The 20935-nt window shown below is 42.1% G+C and overlaps 1 protein-coding gene across 3 annotated transcripts in view; it reads right to left on the bottom strand.

Moving 5' to 3' along the window:
• The window catches only part of fmn1 (formin 1), a 381596-nt gene that overhangs the window by 352359 nt on the left and 8302 nt on the right, over window positions 1-20935 (bottom strand). For 2 of the 3 annotated variants that reach the window (XR_012098266.1, XM_073040128.1), the window contains exon 2: window positions 3987-6025. Coding sequence is in view for 2 of the 3 variants with exons in the window: in XM_073040128.1 (XP_072896229.1) it covers window positions 3987-5898 (1912 nt within the window). In the remaining variant the exon portion in view is untranslated. The remainder of the gene's footprint in view (window positions 1-3986; window positions 6026-20935) is intronic. The other variant, XM_073040129.1, reaches the window with a different exon arrangement.

Genomic DNA, 20935 nt, shown 5'->3' on the forward strand with positions numbered 1-20935 from the left:
AGACTGCACCAACCAGGTGGGCAATCAGCGTACAAAAGACAAAAAACTGTGTAAATAAGAAAGAAATAATAATACATAAACAACAAACAGTGAGAACATGAGATGAAGAGACCTTGAAAGGGAGTCTACAGCTTGTCAGAACAGTTCAGTGATGTGGCAAGTGAAGCTGAGTGAAATTATCCTGTCTGTTTCAGAGCCTAGTGGTTGAGTGGTAATAACCATTCCTCAACCTGGTGCTGTGAGACCTGAGGCTCTGGTACCTTCTTCCTGATGGCAACAGTGAAAAGAATGAATCTCCTGGGTGATGGGGGTGGGGAGGGCTTTACCAGTGATGGTCTGGGCAGTATCCACTACTTTTTGTAAGATTTTCCATCCAAGGGCAATGGTGTTTCCATATCAGGCTGTGGTGCAGCCAGTCAATTTTTCCAAGACACATCTATAGAAATGTGTCATGGTTTCAGATATCATGCCAAATCTTTGCAAATTTCTAAGCAGAGGTGCTGCTGTGCTTTCTTCATAATTACACATATGTCCTGAGCCCAGGACAGGTCCTCTGAAATGATAACACTGAGGAGTTTAAAGTTCCTGACCCTCTCCACCTCTGATTCCCTGATGAGTACTAGCTCCTGGACCACTGGTTGCCTCCTGCTGAACTCAGTGATCAGCTCCTTGGTCTTGATGACATTGAATGAGAAGCTGTTGTTGTGGCACCACTCAGTCAGATTTTCAATCTTCCTCCTATATGCTGATTCGTCATCACCTTTGATTCGGCCAATGACAACGTCAGCAAACTTAAATATGGCTTTGAAGCTGTGCTTAGCCATGTAGTCATAAGTGTAAAGTAAGTAGAGCAGGGAGGTAAGAACATAGCTTTATGGTGCAACTGTGCTGAGGGAGAATCTTTTTTTCCCCCCAGGGACCATACACTTCCCTACACTATATTCCATCTGCCACTTCATTACCCATTCTCTCAATCTGTCCAAGTCCTTCTGGAGACCCCCTGCTTCCTCGACACTACCTGCCCCTCCACATGTCTTCAAATCATCTGCAACCTTGATCACAAAATCATTAATTCTGTCATCGAAATCATTGACATATAACATAAAAAGAATCTGTCCCAACACAGACTCTTATAGAACACCACTAGTCACTCACTGGCAGCCAATCAAATAAAGCTTCCTTTAGTCCCACTCTTTGCCTACTGTATCTTCTATCCATGCTAGTATCTCTCCTATGATGTCATGAGATTTTATCTTGTTAAGCCTCATGTGTGGCAACTTGCCTAAGGCCTTCTGAAAATGCAAGTAAACAACATCCATATACTCTCCTTTGTCTATCCTACTTGTACTTCCTCAAATAGTTCCAACAGATTTGTCAGGTAAGATGTCCGCTTAAGGCAGGGGTTTCCAAACTTTTGTAACACCCTGGGAAAGGTTTCACTGATAATATAATGGTCTTTCTGTAGAAGCACTGCTAATGTAATGGTTCTTCTATAGCAGCAGTGTTTGGGTTATGGCTAGAGATAATGGGGGCTTTGGAGTGTGCCTGAGGTCAAGGTAATCTGGATCTTTTGTTCAGCAGAAGATGCGGAGAGAAGATGCCAGAAAGGGGAGGTCATAGACCAGAAAGGAGTGGACTTGGAGTGGGGCCAGGGTTTGACGAAGCCCGGGGAAGACTAATGGAAGGGAAACCATGAGCTCCAACTAGCGCACATTAGACTGTGTCATTAGAATGGCCCCTTTTTGTTTTACTTTACTAACCCTTTAGTCAAATTAAGAACTATAAAGATAAATCGTTTAATTGCATATGGTGTACTGTCTGTTATTTCATGGTACTGATTTGTAACAGGGTAACACATCACGCAGCATCCACCCAAACAGGAGGCTTTGCCCCTCAATCTCATACGTTTGGTAGGGCCAGAGATTGTCTTCCCTAGACTTACACAGCCGACAGAACCTGAGGGTCACATCTGTGGGGTTATCATTTGGGATTGATTTCGTTGGATGATGTGTGATTGCCCTGAGCATTGAACCAGTGGGTTGTGCGTTTAAGTCTGTGCTGAACTATTGCCCAGTAAAGCGATTTTGATACGTGGATATGGATGCTGCTAGGGTTGAGCGGTGGTGTGCATCCATGGGGTTACCAGTAAGCAATGCGTGCATGTTGAGTGGGGTAGATATTCATACTCCTGATGAATTGTTAATTCGACTTTTAAGTACTGTTAAAGCTATAGGCAAAGTTATGATTGTGGGGCGGAGATTTGATAAAATGGTGGGCACAGACCTTGTTTTAGTACAGACTAACACTGACGTAACAGCAGTGGAACTGCCTGGTTCTATTGGGGCCCCAGGAGAGGGGGAGCCATTGGACTGTCCATACTTTCCAGGAGGAGGAGAATGTTGGGGAGCGGGCCAAATCGCGAGTCGAGTCTCCTGTAGCTGGGGGTGGGGACTTCAAAGACAGGGTTCTCTCGTTTCTGCTTAACAAAGGGAAGAGGTGGTCTGATTTGGAATGTCCAATGAGTCTCTGCCCCCAGTGGAGAGTGAGAATTCTGAGCTGATATCTGCACTTACCTCTTTGGCGAATAAATGGAAAAAATTGCCCAGGTTCAAAGTCCCAGTTATCGTAGGCTCCGCCTATTCTCAGGAACAAAGCCCACCCCTAAAGGGGAAGAGGAGTATGACACTTGGGTGGAGCAGACTTCTCAGATGTTAGGTGAGCCGCAGTGCTCTGATGACGTAAAATGGCAGCGATTGGTTGAAAGTTTGAGTGGGTGGGTTGCTGATGCAGTGAGAGCTGTAAAGGCACAGAACCCCCTTGCCACTTCTGCGGCCTACATGCAAGCACTAGAAAAGGTGTTTGGCATGACGGGAAGCCCAATGGATTTCATGACAGGGTTTCAGAGATAGTCTTCCCTAGACTTACACAGCCGACAGAACCTGAGGGTTACACTTTTTATGTCATGGCCCCCTAACATTAACCAAGGGGTCCGTGGACTCCAAGTTGGAAACCCCTGCATTAAGGAAACCATGCTGACTTTGGCCTATTTTAACATGTGCATATGCATCATAGTCCCAATTTAATTCATAAAATATCAACATAAAAAGATAGGAAAAAGTTAATTAAATTATAACTATACTAAAATAAATAAACAAGTAATCTAGACGATAACCTTTAGCACCTTCATTAAATGCAAATTAGATATGTAATTGGCATGAGGTACTTAACTTTTCTCTTTTATTCTAATTTGCTTCACTTGAATGCCCATCATTAAATCATAATGCCAAATAGTTCCCTTTCAAGGCACTTCATGCTGTGAAGTTTTACCAATTAAAACATGCATAAAAACACTACTTTAAAATACAAAGATTGGGAAAGTACATACAATGAAAAGCTAATGTCAGTACAAATACTGGTGTTATACTAACTAATGTCTTAGTGCAACCACAGATTGAGTTACGGATATCTCCAATCTAGAATGAAGGAGAGCTTTGTTTTCATATGTGAAACTTTTCCCAGTGCAAATATTTATCAGATGCAAGGAATTATCACAAGACATTCATCCCTCAGAATCATGTGCATTCACTTCCAGCAGATGTTATAATATCCTTAACTCAAACTTCAAGGGAAAGTAGTAACAAAATAATAAGACACACGGATCAAAAATCCTTCAGGCTAACAGTTAACCTTTTCCTTTGATTTCCAATTTGTACTCAGGGTCAGAATATATATTTTAATTATAACATTGATATGGACACATTTTGAAATTGCCGACTGGTGGTGTTCCAAAAAAAAACCGGTGGTACTAATCAACCACTAAGGCTATTCAATGAAAACTCAATACCAAACAGTGTAGAGTTCTGCAAATCAGTGATTTGCAAACTTTAAGCTTTACTTCACTCCACCCACTCCACAAAGACTTTTCAAAATAATTGTGGCACCAAACAATGATATTTACAAACCAAATTAAAAATACTTTAACCAACCTTGTTCCTCACAGTCTTGTTGCTGGAAATTTTCATTCATGCTCTTGAAATTTGATTCCAAAATCATTTCTTCATTCAATTTATCTTTTATTTCTATTTCCTTTGATGTAGTACAGCTATAACTGGATGCACATAGCTTTAAGCAATCTTCATTTACAGTTTTATCCACAATTTTTAATGCAGGTAGCGGAAGGATCCTGTGATGAAGCTGAGGGCTAGACAATTCTGAGGGCAAAGGTGATGGAAGAGGAGGCACACCATGCTGTGTATTGTAATTCGGACATGAATTGTTAAAAATATTACCAACAGCAGTTAGTAAAGATAAAGAATCATTTTTATTACCTCTATCAAGATGATCACCCATGATAACTTCTTCACCAGTTTCAAGTGGCTTTAGAAACATTTCTCCTTTAATTTCTAGTCCTTCCTCCCATGATAATCTCCTCTGGTCACAAGTCAGAGTAGTACCATATTCATATGCCTTGCTCTTTAACACCCTGTCCCATTCACCTTTCTCATGTATTTGTTCACTCTCAACAACATTCATCAGATTCTTGTTGACATACCCACAGACCTGTGAATTTGCAATGCTTGATATTTTTTCCTTAAAAGCTTCATAGTCCTTTTTGCCATTATCTGTATTTTTTTCATGACGAGTACGACCACATTCTATGGCAGTCATTGATGTGGAGTCAACATTGCACCTGCTCTCAATTCCATTTTGTATTCCAGTTATCAATGAAGAAGTGTTTTGTTCCTCCGCACAACATTCGTTTGTATTCGTTGCAGATGGACTACAATTTTTGATCCCTTCTGCCCTTGAAATCGTTGAAACGTCTTTTTGCACAACCACATCTGCAGCCTGTTCTTTGGGAAGCACACAATGTACAGTGTTCTCATTTGTTAACCCATCAGAGTGATAAATCCTTTGCGTTGAAGGTAAATTTGTCCCAGACAGCAAGTTCCCGACCTTGGAAGGCAAATACTCAGTCTTCTCCTTTCCTTGTAAGAAACAGTCGTGTTGCTGCTGTAGAAATTGGATGGTGTCTTGTAGGTCACCCGATAAGCTATCGCTGCCAGTAACTGGATCTTCAGTATTAAATTCACTGTCACGCTCTGGCAAAAAGGTGCAGTCATCAGCTTGTAATCCACATGTTCTTGTATCATTCTGAAAATCCAAGTTGTCTCCTTGTATCTCAGACTCGGGTGCTTTTGTTTCTAATGCCAAGTCAATACTGACCTTGACTGACTGGAGGCTTCTGTTTTTGCTATAGTTAACTGAACTAGGAGATTTGCTCACAGTGTCTTTCTTCTGATTTCTTTTACCACCTATCATAATAGGTTCTGAAACTGAAATGGATCTCTTTTTTACATTTTTACCTGAAGGCTCCTCAGTAGTTTCTCTTCCTTTACCAAGCTTTTTCAGCTTTTTGATTTTAGTTTCAGATTTCTTATGGTCAGATGACATTGATGACAAATGCTTCACATCAAATGCACTGCAGTCTTCTTCCTGATCATCAGGCTTATTTTCAGACTCTTGAACATCCTGAAGTTTCCCATCTTGATTTCCCATATTCAAAATCAGATGATAAGCTGGCTTTATCATGAACACTTCTGCAAATATAGATTGATTTTCAGCAGCACACAAAGGCACAGCAGTGTTAACATAGTCTGTTGTCTCAGTTTGTTTCTGAATGTACGTAGTGTTATCACAGCACAAGCCTCTCGGTTTTCCCGCCCCTGATCCCTCCTTCATTTGACTGCATTCTGTAAAACATTTCACAGAACTCTCTAACAATGTACTGCACTTCTGCATAATCCATCTAGCCTCTCCCCCAGGGCAGTAGTAACTGATGAAGCACAGTTCTTTGATAGGCTTGTGTAACTGCTGGATAGTATGAGTGTCTTCCATTATATGCAATGCTCCATCCAATTATTTACTCCATTTAAGTAATACAAGTTTGAAAAGCTCGATTCAAACAAATCGTGTGATTGTTGTGCTCCACTGAAGACTTAGTTGTCTTCACTATGTCATAGTCCTGCAGAAATAGAAATTTATCAAATTATTTTACTGAAGTTATCACCATCATCCATCAACATTAACAACATCCTTTAAGGTTTAAATAATCAATAATCCATAACCCAATCTGCATTTTTAATGTTGGCTTGAGTCATGTGCCTTACCACTTGCAATTTAGAATGTCACCGATCCAAATTTGTGGCAAATACCTCATTGATCGTAGCCAGAGATAAGAAGGTATAATTAAACGAGAGTCTTGCCTAATTCAAAGATGTAGATTTTAAAACTTGCCATTAAATGCCATGCAGGCTCTAATAGTTTGTTGTTTTGTTACACTCATTAATTCTCATTCTACAGCTTAACTGAAAAAATCTTAAACTACAGTAAGATAAAGGTGATCCATAAATATAAAAGGTATGGCAGGATATCAGAAATACAGTCGGCCCTTCTCATCCACGGGGGACTGGTTCTGGGACCCCCCGTGGATACCAAAAAATGCAGATGCTCAAGTCCCTTATTTAACCTGTCTCAGTGCGGTGGACTTTAGGACCTGGGGGAGCTTGGGACCCACCGCCTGTGGCTGCTGCTGAATCCGCAGTGTTTCTGTTCTGTTGACGGAAAACTATCACGATTGAAAATAAAGTGGAAATAATAAAGCGATCGGAAAGAGGTGAAACGCCATTGGTCATTGGAAAAGTGTTAGGCTACAGTCGGTCAATGATCGGAACAATTTTAAAGGATAAAGTGAGAATAATGGAGCATGTGAAAGGCCCTTCCCCGATGAAAGCTACAATTATTACTAAGCAACACAGTGGTTTAATTATTGAAATACATACATTTCTTAAGTGATTTATATGCATAGAAAGGTAAAATATATACTATATACTAAGACAAACGTTTGACCAACTGGCGCTAAATAATACTGGATGTACCTGTTCCAACTTACTTACAATACCTAATACAAAGTAAATGCTATGTAAATAGTTGTTATACTATATTGTTTAGGTAATAATGACAAGAAAAAAAAAGTCTGTACATGCTCAAATGATGAGTGCTGGAGAGAGAACTTCCGGGTATTTTTCGAACCCGATCCGCTGTAACCAACGCACATCCTCCCGTATACTTTAAATCATCTTTAGATTACTTATAATACCTAATACAATGTAAATGCTATGTAAATAGTTGTTATACTGTATTGTTTAGGGAGTAATGACAAGAAAAAAGTCTGTACATGCTCAAACAACGCGAGCTGGAGAGAACTTCCAGGTTTTCCCGATCCGCGTTTGATTGAATCCGCGCATGCAGAACCCACAGATAAGGAGGGCTGACTGTACCTTGTTATATTAGGGTTTTTAAAGAAAAGTCTGCATTTGAATAGTCAAATACAGAATCATGGAAAGATATTTGAACAAATGCATTGTTGGACTGCAATATTATGCTAACTGTAGGGGATATGCTTGGTGACGTTAAGGAAGATGTTAAACTGACACTTCCTAAATAACACGCAACTCAACTGGTCCAACCAGGAATCAGAATTCAGTTTACAATTTAATTCTATTTTTGAAACAAGCATAGAACGATTTAGCAATTTTGAATGTTGCAAGTGAAAAACGAAGAGCTTAACATTGGTGAAAAACAAAAGTGAATTGGGTTTATGATAGAAATCAGATTAATTTGGATAAAAGCAGTTAAATTGGATCCAAATGGATTCTAGTTAATTGGGACACATCAAGACCAGTACATTTTGTCCCAATTAAACAACTACCCCAATTAGCCAAGGCTTCAAGGAAATTGTTTAAAAAAAGGTGTAAAAAAGATAAACTATTGTTTAACTGAGTAACAAATTAAGTAACTAAGTGAAATACAAAACAAATTAGAACACTGCTAATACTACTACATTACTAAGAAACTGTATTAGTTTCTAATATTTATCGACAGATATGCTGCTGTGTTCTTTTGATTGACTGTAAATAAACAAAATCAGCTCAGACATCTAGTGTAGATAGTGGACTGCATTCATATCATGTTTTCAACAGTTCCATCCTCCGAATCTTCATGTTCATTGTAACAATCAAAATTATTGTGGATACCTTCAAATTCTTCATAGTTTTTAACTTGAAGTAGTGAAATTGTTTCATTTTCACTCGCGGCCATTTCTAGCATCTCCAAGCCTGAATGCTTGAAACCACAATGAGCATAACAGTTCTGAATTGTCTTACCACTTATTTCTCACCAACTATCAGTGACAAAATTCATTGCTTTCTGAACACAGCAACTGACACTATTTAAAAACTATTCACTCTAAGCACAGTGTAGAATCTAATGGCCACACAAGTATATGCGACCAACTCTAGTTAGAAATTGTCTCACAACGTCTCCTGTCCCAGGTATATGGTATAATGTCCCAACTAAAAGAAGCAAATCCCAGCTTGATTAGTTTGTGTTCTTTAAGAGTGTCCAAAATAAGCTGCCCCAATTAACCAATGGCCCAATTAAATGGAATCCATTGTATTTTGTAAATACTTCTATTTTTGATTAAAAAACTAAATTTTTAAAACATTTTTCTTTTAGTAGTTATTCAGTTGTTTGAAAGAAAAGAGTGAAGAGCAACAGAAGAATTACAAATGAATTTAACTTGAAGTTTTAAAGAGAAACAGAGGTCTGGGAGATGGCACAAAGGGAGGCCAGTGGGGGGTGTTGGTGTGTAAGTCAATGCTCAGTTAAGTAGAGTTCAACAAAAGGGTTTAAACAGCAGAGGGATTAGCCAAAAGATTTAAAATGAAGGAATCAAATATTAAAAGCATCTGACAGATGAAGTGGACTCAAAAGAAATTTAATGAAACAATGAACGAAATGGGGCCCATTCAACATGTTTTGGTCCTAATTAGGTAAGTTACAGTGGGATAGTTAAACTTAATGAAATGAATAGTTATTATGAAGGGATGTGCATTTACTTAAGGAAATTACATGAATTATTTTCTAATTGAATTACTATATTTGAGAAATGCATTGACAGGATTTCATCCATGAAAAATAAAGACTGATAATTACTCAAAGATGGAGGCAAATACTTAAGCATTAGTACATTGTCCTTAACGTGGTCATCCACAGCTTCCAACTACAAATTTGTAGCACTTATTTCATCTCTCCCTCCCTCCCTCCCTTCTCCCCATCACTTCTGTTAACCTATCCACAACTTAAAGTAATGTCACACTGCCACAGCCTTTTGGTGACCGACAGCTGATCCCTAACTAAATAATGGGAAGACTCATGCATAATCAAGAATGTCAGATCCTATATCTCTTCATTCAAACATAGCCTTATAACCAATTCTGCAAAAATATCTTCTTTATCACCTCAGATCATCTGAGCTGACTCACAAATGCTGCTGCATCCTCTGCCACAATTATTCAACTCTTTCAATAATGTAATTTCACCCAACTATTCACCTTATACCTTTTATTGAAAGATGTCCTTCTTCCATCTGTCCTGGTTTTCCTGACTTGCACTTGTTCTTAGTTTCAAAAAGCCATTAAAGTTAATGTTCACATCTGTGAGTTGACATTCTTCTAGGTCCCTCTCCAGCTATCCAATATTTTTCAGCTCAACAACCTTCAACAGCTATTTTAACTCCTCTGCCCCTAGCTGACTACCCTTTCCCTTCATTCTGCAATCAGTAAGTATTCAAACACTCAGCATTTCTGCCATATTGCTCCTTCAAAGAACATCTCATAAAAGCACTCCTACTAAACTTTTATTTATCCCATCTATTCTTTCTATCTTTTATCAATCTCTGTGGTGACACCACAAACTTTTATTTTAAAATTTAGGCCAGATGTTTCTTGCTGGAGGAAGAGTTCGTGGACTTCCAGTGTGCACATCTGTGTTTTAGCGATTGTGACCCCGTTCTTGAAAACCCCAACAGGGAAGCATCATCATTCATTCTTCTAAACTGTGAGAAGTACAGGTCCTGTTTGCTAAATCTTTCCTCATACAAAACAAAACACTAGTCCTGGTGAACATTTGCTGCAACAGCAGGTGTGTGCGTGCCCGCACTTTGCTTGTTGAAATACATACATTTCAATATGCAAAGGAGATTGTTTACAATTATTCTAGACTAGGGTTTCTCAACCGGGGTTCTGTGAGAGGTCGCTAGGGGTTCTGCGAGAGATGGTGATTAAAAATAAACATAATTTTTTGAACTTGGTGCTCGCAGTGACAGGCAGTGACTGAGCAGCCCCGTTAGCAATCTCGTTAGAGGACTCTCAGCCCAGTACGGCAGTGCACAGTAGGACTGTGTTTAATTGCTAGAATCTATCCTCAGTTTTAAAACGCATGATAGGAAGGTAGAAAATTGGAGAGAAATTTTCATTCTAGAGATGGTCCAGTGTGTCGATTTTTGAAGAGGAGATGTGAGATGGATGAGGAGGACTCTAGGCCTAGGGCTACATACAATTTTGATAAGGTTAATGACGAAGAATTACAATCTTCCGAGTCATTTCACAGAACTGGTACAACAATGAACACTAGTGCACAAAAGGTCAGTCTTTTTTTAAAAATCTATAAACATTTATTTACTCAAAGTACAAACAAAGTATTTACAGGACAGTGAATAAAGTCAAATTATTATTATTTTCTATAAAACAGTCAATTCCCTGGCTGGGCCTATCCCTCCTGGAAATCGCCCACTGTACCCATTGTGACCGCATGCTCCTTCTCCAGGACAGCTGGGCACGACTGTATCCTCGGAAGAGGTGCAGTCAGTTGACCCTGGCAGAGCCCTTGACTTTCTGCCGCTTGGACCCATGAATAGCCATCTTGGCCAAGCCCAAGAGTAATCCCACCACTAGATCCTCCTCGCAACCTGTCCCCACCTGTATAGAAGGAGTGTGGGGCTGAAGTGCAACCAGAGCCTGAGCAGCAGCCCCCTCAGATACTCAAACAGGGACAGCAACTGCTCACAATCCATAACAGTGTGGTACACTGACCCCTCTCGGACACAGAATGGAGAGGTGGACAGGGTGTCAGTGAACCTGCTTAAAGACCTATTGCACGGTACTGCCCTATGCAACATCTTCCACCCCAGGTCCCTAAGGCCCAGGGGAAAGACCCCTGCATAAGGTGATTTGCACTGGGGACTTTCTCCACTGCCAGATGGTAACACAGACCGCCAAGATGAGTCTGGTTGGCAGACAAAGGCAAGGGAAGTGAAAGCTGTGCAAGAGCAGCCCGTACAAAAATTGTTTTGGAGCATCATGGAAGGAACGGTGGACATTCCCACAAGATGGCTCATGTTATGCAGGACTCTCTCCTGCATGGTATCCTGAGGCCTGGGTCCAGCAAACACCTCCGGTCCATCGGGTGGTGGTGCAATCAGAACCTCTCCACTTTCCCAAGCCCCCTTGACACTCACAGTGATAGGATAGGGACTGGTCCCCCTCTCAGCTAGAGCACCAGCCCCCACCGAGGCAGGACAACACTGTCTGGATGAGACTAGACCCCATACCTTTAACAGCTCTCAGTAAAAGCAAGGCAGTTCCCTCAAAGCGGCACGGCTGATGCCATCCGCTAGGAGCCGCACACCCTCCTGCAGGCAGTGTCTTCAGTGGAGAAAGTGCATCGCCAGCGCATGCAGACTTGGAGGGTGGTCACTACACAGGTACCTCTGCAGGGTCCTGAGGTGGAGACCCGCCAGCTGATTGATGACTGACCACCCTCCATGACCAGAAGACTCAGGACTGCAGCAGAGACTCAATGCCTCCTGTTGTCCCAGAAGAAGTCCACCAGCCTCCTCTGGGTCCTGAAGACAAATGTAGTGGGTGGGACTAAAGTAATCAGCCAGTATCATATCTTTACAATGAAAGCTACTTATCAATGGGCTTTACATGGACTGGTGATCCACGTTGTCCTGTTCCATTGTGCCCAGTCTGTGGCAAAAAACTTATAAATGAAGCAATGACTCCAGCAAAATTGAAAAGATGCTTAACTACAAATCACAGCCATATGACACATAAAAGTGCTGATTATTTTAAACCACTATTGGAATCTCAAAACAAACCTTTAAACTTTTGAAATAAAGTCACAGTCAGTAAAGAGTTTCAGGAAGCAAGTTATTCAGTATCTGTAATGCCAGTTCACTTGAGAATGTTTAAAAACATATGAAAACCTGGACAAAGAGCACACTGACCTCCTGCCACATACAGAAACCTGGTGGCCTAGCAGAGGAAGAGTGTTCAGCAGGGTGCTTGAGCCGAAAAGTGAATTGCAGGAGTACTTTCAAGAAAATAGGAGGCCAGATTTTGGTGAGTGCCTTGAAGATGAAGAATGGCTGTAGAAATTAGCCTACTGAACAGACACTTTTCATCATATGAACCAGGTGAACAAGTCTCTGCAAGGCTCTGGAGAGTATGTTTTGACTTCACTTGACAAGATTCTTGGATTTAAAAGGAAACTGAATCTTTGGAAAAATCATGCTACAAAAAGAAATCTTGAAATGTTTCTATTGCTGCTTGGGCTTGAGAGTAAGGAAGGATATCAGAAAGTCTCGAGTCTTATTGAAAACTACCTGGAAAAACTGCAGAACAAAATTGAACAGTCGTTTTCCTCCCTTTTAACACAAGTATATGACTGGGTAAGGGACCCCTTCTCTGAGTCTTCTGCTCAGCCTGAGAACTCCACTTTGAGAGAAAAAGAATTTCATGGGCTGCACTCTGATCATGCACTCAAGATGAGATTTACTGACCTGCCCCTGGACAAGATCTGGATTTCTGAGAAAGAGTATCCTGCCATTCATAGGAAAGCAACGAACATTTTGCTGCAGTTTTCAATTTCTTACATGTGTGAGCAAGCTTTTTCTTGTTTAAAAATCTTCAAGAGCAAGGATAGAAAGTTTCATTTTAGTTGAAGATGAAATCCATGTGCACTTGTCTCAAGTTCAACCCAGAATTGAGAAATGTATTATGTTTGCTTTGAGTTGTTATAAATTTATGAAAGAGAAAGAAAGAAAAATAAGCTAAGCCTAACTATCTGCTTCTCCCCCAAGAAAGGTTGGCAAAAAATTATTCTCTACTCAAAAGAGCATTGACAATTAATTTTGGATTATGAAATCTACAACTTACTGATCACGCTAACGTACTGCGAGCTCTAGATATAATACTTTTTATGCATGGGTTCCCTGAGATCTGAAAAGGGTTCCTTCAAGGGTGAAAAGATTAAGAACGGCTGTTCTAGACACACATTCATTCAGACTTTATATAATTGGTGCACAACATCTCCATTTTGTACTGAACGCTAGCATTAGTTCAAATCATTCAAACTCTCAAAACTTCGATAAAGATGTCTTTACAAATTTTCAAGCACAATGCATGACATTGCATTTTTCTATATTCAATCTATGTACCGTCACTCATTCACTTATACCAACCTTTTTAAGCCCAAGATCCCCTACCTGAGCCTCAGTGAAAGGCAAGATCGACCTACTAAATCGTTTAGAGAAATAACGGCTCAGATTGTACTTCCAACTTGAGGCCTTTTATTTGGGCTAATTGTATTTGAATTACATCAAATGCTTCTGTCAAACTTTCAAATTAGTTCAACCAAGAAAACACTGTAACTAGCATATCAAACAGGCCATAGCTGTCTTTCTTTAAGAATATTACAATACTTCATACCTTTAATTCTAGGTTTATTTAATTTTATTTCAACACGAAAAGTAAATGAATAAAAATTGACTGTTGCACTCAGTTTGATGACTGGGGCTGAATACTTTCTGCTAGTTCCCTGAAATCTGGCTCAAAACTACAGACAGCCAGTCTGAGACAGTCTGTGAGGTGTCTGTCAATAAGACAGATCCTGTACTTAGATTTAATAATTTTCATCTGTGAAAATGCAATTTCACACAGATAAGTTGACCCAAAGTAGACACTGACTTTCAGTGCACATGTGGTGAGATGAGGAATCTTCACCCTGCTGACAAGCCCCCAAAAGTCACCGTCCCTTGATCTTGCTTTAAGCTCGATATCATTTTGCAAATCAATTATTTCCAATTCAATATCACTTGGCACATAAAATACTTGCTGAAATGTGGCTGCTATCTGTCCTATATCGATTGGCAGAAATGGGTTTGAAATAAATGCAGCAATATCTTTCATGACGTTTAACTACCCAAAACACCAATCGAACTCCAGTGCCAGTACTGCTAAGGGCAAAAAGCATTTTATTCCTTGATGGCCTGTAACATTTTCTCCAAGTTGGGAAAGTGTGTCAGCCTCTTGTTCTTTAAATTTGAAATCCAAACACTGAGCTTGGCCTTAAACGCATTTACTGCACTTAGCATGTGGGGCAGGTGTCGGTCTTTTCCCATGAGCTCGTTGTTAAGTGCATTTAATTTAGCCGTTAGGTCTGTCAGAAACCCTAAATCCAGTAGCCACACATCATCTGACAGTTCCTCATGCTCCTCGTTTCTTGTCAACAGAAGAGTCTTTATCACAGGCAGCAAGTCAACAAGTCGTTGCAGCACTTTGCCGCAACTCAACCACCGAACATCAGCATGAAGAATTATGTCTCCTTAAGCGGCATCGAGCTCATCCAATAACACCTTGAATAAGCGGTACTGAAGTGTTTTTGCTCGAATCAAGTTTATCAGTTTGACCATCAGTGTCATTCCATGAGAAAAGTCCACAACCTTCCCAGCCAAGGCCTGCTGATGAATCACACAGTGATAATCCAGGAAGTCGGGAAAATCAGGGTCATTATGGTACAGGGCTATAAAACCAATATGCGCACCACGCATTGCTGGGGCCCCATCAGGAGTAATTATGAATGGGGATGTCATGTTCACGGACATTTTTTAAACTCATTGTAAATATCCTCACCTCTTGTTCTCTCCTTTAAATGCAAAAGAGTGAGGAAGGCCTCCTTTGTTGTAAAATCCTGGAAAGCCATTCTGAGAAATACAACAAGCTGAGCTGTTTGCATTACATCCAGGGATTCAGCAAACTGTAGTGAAAAATATTCAGAGTGACAAGTCCTTTAACACTTGTCAATTCACGTCCTCTGACAGTGACTCCACCCTCCTTGTCACTGTTGCAGGGCCAAGCGGTATATTACGTATTGTGGTTTTGATGTCGTTTTTGTTTTAAAGTCATTAAAAACAGTCTCTGTGGTAATGGCCATTGCTTCTTTGAACAAATTGCCATCTATAAAAAAATCGCAAGAACTCTAGTTAAGGGGGGTCAACTGACCCAAGAGAGAGACGTGCGAAAGACCACGTTCTTCCAAGACGCAGAATAAAAGTGACTTTGACTATTGTCTCATGGAGACCACCTGAAAAGCCCTCGGGCAAAGTGGGCTGGTTGAGAGAGAGATCGCATTACCTGCAACTTGATTGACACCTGCGATCTCGTGAAGAAGTATAAAGGCGGGTCTGAGGGGAGGACCCTCAGATGCACCAAGGAAACACACGAAGGAGAAACGCTAGAAATCCTGCGACAGCGTTTTAATAGCTACAGCCGGTGGTGGGGTTCGTGTGCGTCCTTCCCTTGCCTGGGATTGGCGACTTCACCACGGAAGACGGCCTAGCTACAGGGGAAGCCACAGATGAGAGTCCATTCCCCCAACGAGACTTCCGACTACCTCCTACAGGTTGGAAAACCTGTCGGGTAAATGCTTCATGTTCTCTGTCTTTCTAACTAAACGTGCACCAACGCGACACTTCCGCCGACAACTAAGTGAAACTGCCGTGATCTGAAAGACTTTTAGCTATCCAGTGAACGATATAAAATCTACATTACCCCTAGACGACGATCGAGCTTGTGTTTTTGAATGATTATTATTACACCGGTGTTTTAGATTGAGTTTTGATGATCTGAATGTTTTGTATTAACCATACGTTTGTGCCCTTGTTGAATAAAACGGTTGAAAATAGTAGCATCCGACTCAGCTGATCCATCTATCTTTGCTGGTAAGTTACCTGGTTACGGGGTTTTCGTAACAAGTGGGGGCTCGTCCGGGATTTGAAACCAAACGGGAGGGTCAGTGAATCGGGCTGTAAGTCCAAACTTAAATCTGGTTACGCAGGTAGTCAGACGAGAAACCAGCAAAGATGGATGTGCAGGAATTTATGGGAAACCCGACGGTAGGGGCGCTATGGAAAGCTACAAAATCAGACTTAGTAAGTTTCGCGCAGGCCTTAGACCTCACAGCGGTGAAGCCAGCAATGAAAAAGCAGGAAGTGCGAAGGGTCATACAACAGCATTACGTTGGGAAGAAGGTGTTTACAGCTGAGGATTTGGAAAATATTCCTGAAAGGAGATTAGTGAGTGGGACAAATCAGGCAGAGTTGGAGAAAGCAAGGCTGGAATATGAGTTTAAAATAAAGCAGCTAGAAATAGAAGCAGCTCAGAAGGCTGCAGAGAGAGAAGCCGAGAGAGCCGAGAGAGCCGAGAGGGCAAGAGAAGCCGAGAGAGAAGCCGAGAGAGCCGAGAGGGAAAGAGAAGCCGAGAGAGAAGCCGAGAGAGCCGAGAGGGAAAGAGAGCAGGTGTTCAAACTAAAGCAGCTAGAAGCAGAAGAGAGAGAGAAACAAAGGAACTATGAATTGGAGCTGGACAGGCGAAAACAAGAGCGAAGAACTCAAGGGGGAGAGAGAGAGAGGAGGGGCTTGATATTAGTCGGGCGTTGAGGTTGGTCCCCCCGTTCGAGGAGACGGATGTTGATAGTTATTTCTTGCTCTTTGAAAAGGTGGCAGAGAATCAGCAGTGGCCCAGAGAGCAATGGGTGGCGTTGTTACAAAGTGTGTTACGAGGAAAAGCACAGCGGGTATATGCCGCGCTGCCCACAGAAAGGGACGGGAATTATGATCAAGTAAAGGAGGCCATTCTCCGAGGTTACGAGTTAGTACCTGAGGCGTATAGACAAAGGTTCCAAAATTTAAAAAGAGGGTGGAATCAAACGTATACCGAGCTAGCCCATGAGAAGGGTGTGCTCTTGGACCGTTGGTGCACAGCTGAAAAGGTGGCCGAGAACTATGGGCGTCTCAGGGAGCTAGTTTTGATTGAGGAATTTAAAAGTTGCGTTCCGGAAGAGATCCGAATGTATTTAAATGAGCGGACGAATCAGTCCATCTCAGAGATGGCTAGGCTCGCAGATGAATATGCCCTAACCCACAAGACAAAGTTTTCCTCGCCAAAAAGTTACCCGAGAGACCGTCGGAATGGTAGGGACAGTCCGCCGGCTAAGGGAGAAACTCCACCGGGAGCTAGCACAAAAAGTGAGGATAACAGACAGGAAACCTGGAGATCTCCTGGTTTAAACTGTTTTAATTGTGGAAAGGTGGGACATATTGCATCAAAGTGCTTTGCTCTGAGAAAGGAGCCAGAGAGGGAGAGAGCAGCGATCCCTATCGGGCATGCAGTGGTAATCAGGAAGTTGACAAGAGGGCCCCAGGTAGATGGAGTACCGGAGGGGCGGGAGACATTTAGTTCTGAAGGAACCGTGTCTTTGAGGGAAGGGGACCCCCCCATCCCCGTACGAATTTGGAGAGACACGGGGGCGGAACTATCGTTAATTAGCTGTAATGTGTTAAATTTCGGCCCTCGGACGGGGGAGGTTGCCCTGAGAGGAATCGGGAACCAGACCGCGGTCGTGCCTTTGCATAGGGTCTTTCTCGATTGCGAGTTGGTGTCGGGACCTGTGGAGCTAGGAGTCCTGCCGGAGTTACCGGGGGAGGGCGTGGACCTCCTGTTGGGTAATGACCTCGCGGGTGGGAAGATGGGAACCGCCCTGATAGTTGAGGCCCCGCCCATGGAGTCCCCGAGCTATCGCACATGCGCGGTCACTCGCAGCCTGTCGAGAGCGGCGACTGGGACCGCGCGCAGTTTGAAATTGGCCCAGACGTTTTTACCGACCCTACACCACGAGGGTTCAGAGGGTGGTAAAACGGAAGGTAGTAAAGTAAAATGGGGTAAGGGTAAGGAGATAGCCCTCCCCTTAGTGAAGAGAAAGGTCCTAGAGGTAGGAAATAAAGATGAGAAACGGATAAAGCTGTTAAAACGTCCAGAGTTGGACGTGGTTGATCTGTCTGGTTTGGCAGAATTGTTTGGAGAAGTTGAGAGTCCTAAAGATGTTCTCGATGGTACTGAGAGTGAAATGAGGGCAGTCTTAGAGGAGAAGGGTATCCTTGCTGTGGAGAAGTCAGCTGACATGGCCGAGGAGGTTGTTTCAGCTCGCAGGGTTGCACCTTCCCCAACAGGGGTCTGCCTGGAGAGTTACTGGAAGGAGGGGGGGACGTTAGAATTTGAAAAAGGTACGGGTGTTGAAAACCTGGACGAGGCCAATGTCCCGTTTGAGCGTGTCCAAGATGGGAATACACATGGTGCTGAACCTAGTCACGGAACTCAAGGGAAAGGGGGATGTGTAGTTCCCAAATTGAATGAAGAAAATTTAAAGGCTGGACTGATATCAAAAGCAGCAACCAGGCTACAGAAACAATGGCTTGGTACCACAAAGCCTGTGAATCCATTACAGGTTGAGTTGGAAGGTAAAGGGGCCCCACACGCTATTGTTATTCCAGAGTGTGGTGTGAAAAGGCAGAATTTGAAATGCTGTCTGAACAAAGCGAGATCGCTTGCGGATCTTAAATTGGAAACTAATAGCATGACGGGTCCTGAAGAGAAAAACGACAAATTGCCTAAAATTAAGGAATTGGGTGGTCTAAGTTTGGAACACGCTGATAAAATAACTCCTATGAAAGGAGCGGGCGAAAGCCTATTTCGCCAGGGTGCCCAAGATCGCCACGAGGGAATTAACCGGAAAAAAGGCGAGGGTTAATGGGGGCGCGATTTTTAAAATAGCAGAAGCCGGTTTTAAGGGATTTTGACAAAGTATGTGAATAATAAAGACAACACCCATGGAAGCTTGACTGTTAAGTTTGAAAGTAGCATAAAAATTTGTCTTTTGCATGAACCTTTGTAGATGTATGTAAGCTAAGATCACACCTCCTTAGTTATGTTGCTGAAGAAAGCAAATAAATAAGGTGGTTATTGAGCTGAAGTTTGATGCTACCAGGCGTTAGTAGGGCACATGAGGTTAAGGTATTAAAGAAAAGGGGCACTGTACTTGTTACCTGTTTAGATACTGACTTGAATGTATAACAGTAGTACTCTGTGAAGAGAAAAGCTTGTGTAGTATGTAGATTCAAAAAAAAAATTTCCTGTGTCAACCTGTTTTTAACCGCTGGTTAAAAACCCATTATGGGGGGAAGTGTTATGCCGTTGGCCCCCTCCTTTGTGAAAATCGCAAGAACTCTAGTTAAGGGGGGTCAACTGACCCAAGAGAGAGACGTGCGAAAGACCACGTTCTTCCAAGACGCAGAATAAAAGTGACTTTGACTATTGTCTCATGGAGACCACCTGAAAAGCCCTCGGGCAAAGTGGGCTGGTTGAGAGAGAGATCGCATTACCTGCAACTTGATTGACACCTGCGATCTCGTGAAGAAGTATAAAGGCGGGTCTGAGGGGAGGACCCTCAGATGCACCAAGGAAACACACGAAGGAGAAACGCTAGAAATCCTGCGACAGCGTTTTAATAGCTACAGCCGGTGGTGGGGTTCGTGTGCGTCCTTCCCTTGCCTGGGATTGGCGACTTCACCACGGAAGACGGCCTAGCTACAGGGGAAGCCACAGATGAGAGTCCATTCCCCCAACGAGACTTCCGACTACCTCCTACAGGTTGGAAAACCTGTCGGGTAAATGCTTCATGTTCTCTGTCTTTCTAACTAAACGTGCACCAACGCGACACTTCCGCCGACAACTAAGTGAAACTGCCGTGATCTGAAAGACTTTTAGCTATCCAGTGAACGATATAAAATCTACATTACCCCTAGACGACGATCGAGCTTGTGTTTTTGAATGATTATTATTACACCGGTGTTTTAGATTGAGTTTTGATGATCTGAATGTTTTGTATTAACCATACGTTTGTGCCCTTGTTGAATAAAACGGTTGAAAATAGTAGCATCCGATTCAGCTGATCCATCTATCTTTGCTGGTAAGTTACCTGGTTACGGGGTTTTCGTAACAACGTCCTCTGACAGTGACTCCACCCTCCTTGTCACTGTTGCAGGGCCAAGCGGTATATTACGTATTGTGGTTTTGATGTCGTTTTTGTTTTAAAGTCATTAAAAACAGTCTCTGTGGTAATGGCCATTGCTTCTTTGAACAAATCGCCATCTATAAAAAGCTTCTTGTGTTTAGTCAAAAGGTGACTTACATGAAATAATGCTTCAATAGCAGCCTTATTTGAGCAGCATGTTTTGTGTAAAATGATTACTGGGCCTTCAATCCCGATTTCAGCTCCTCAACTTTCCTGGTATGAATTGCGCTCTTTGAGGGCTAGGTGTCTTTAAATTTCTGGTGGTTGGTGCTGTGGTGCCGCTCCAGATTCCCTCTTTTAGTCACTGCTTGTGTTTGGTGACACAACATGCACACACACTTGTCTTTCACAAAGGTAAATAGAAATTCCTCTTCCCATTCTGGATGGAATTTGTACGTTTTCGCCTTTTTTCGTGGAGCCTCCGCCGTGCTAGCTAGCTACCTTTCAGGATATCACCAGCGAGCGCCGTATATTGATGTTCGTGAAAGTCTGTACTCTTATCTAATCTAATTGGTCACTTTGATGCAGCACAAGCTACGCTGAAAAAATACAACAGTCAGCACACATGTGACGCACGATGCTGGGCAGTGGAGAAAGAGAAACACTATAACCAGGGAAAGCAACTAAGTGTGGGTTAAAAATGACTCACATATGTACTCTAGGGGTAAAATTTGCTTCTGCATCAAAAGGTTTATCAGGCATAATGTATTTGTAGTAACTTCTACTTTGAGAAAGGACCACTCAACAACTTCATGCCCAAAGGAAGAACTTTATCTGGGAC

The sequence above is a fragment of the Hemitrygon akajei genome, chromosome 3, assembly GCF_048418815.1.
Source record: "Hemitrygon akajei chromosome 3, sHemAka1.3, whole genome shotgun sequence".
NCBI classification, from domain to species: Eukaryota; Metazoa; Chordata; class Chondrichthyes; order Myliobatiformes; family Dasyatidae; genus Hemitrygon; species Hemitrygon akajei.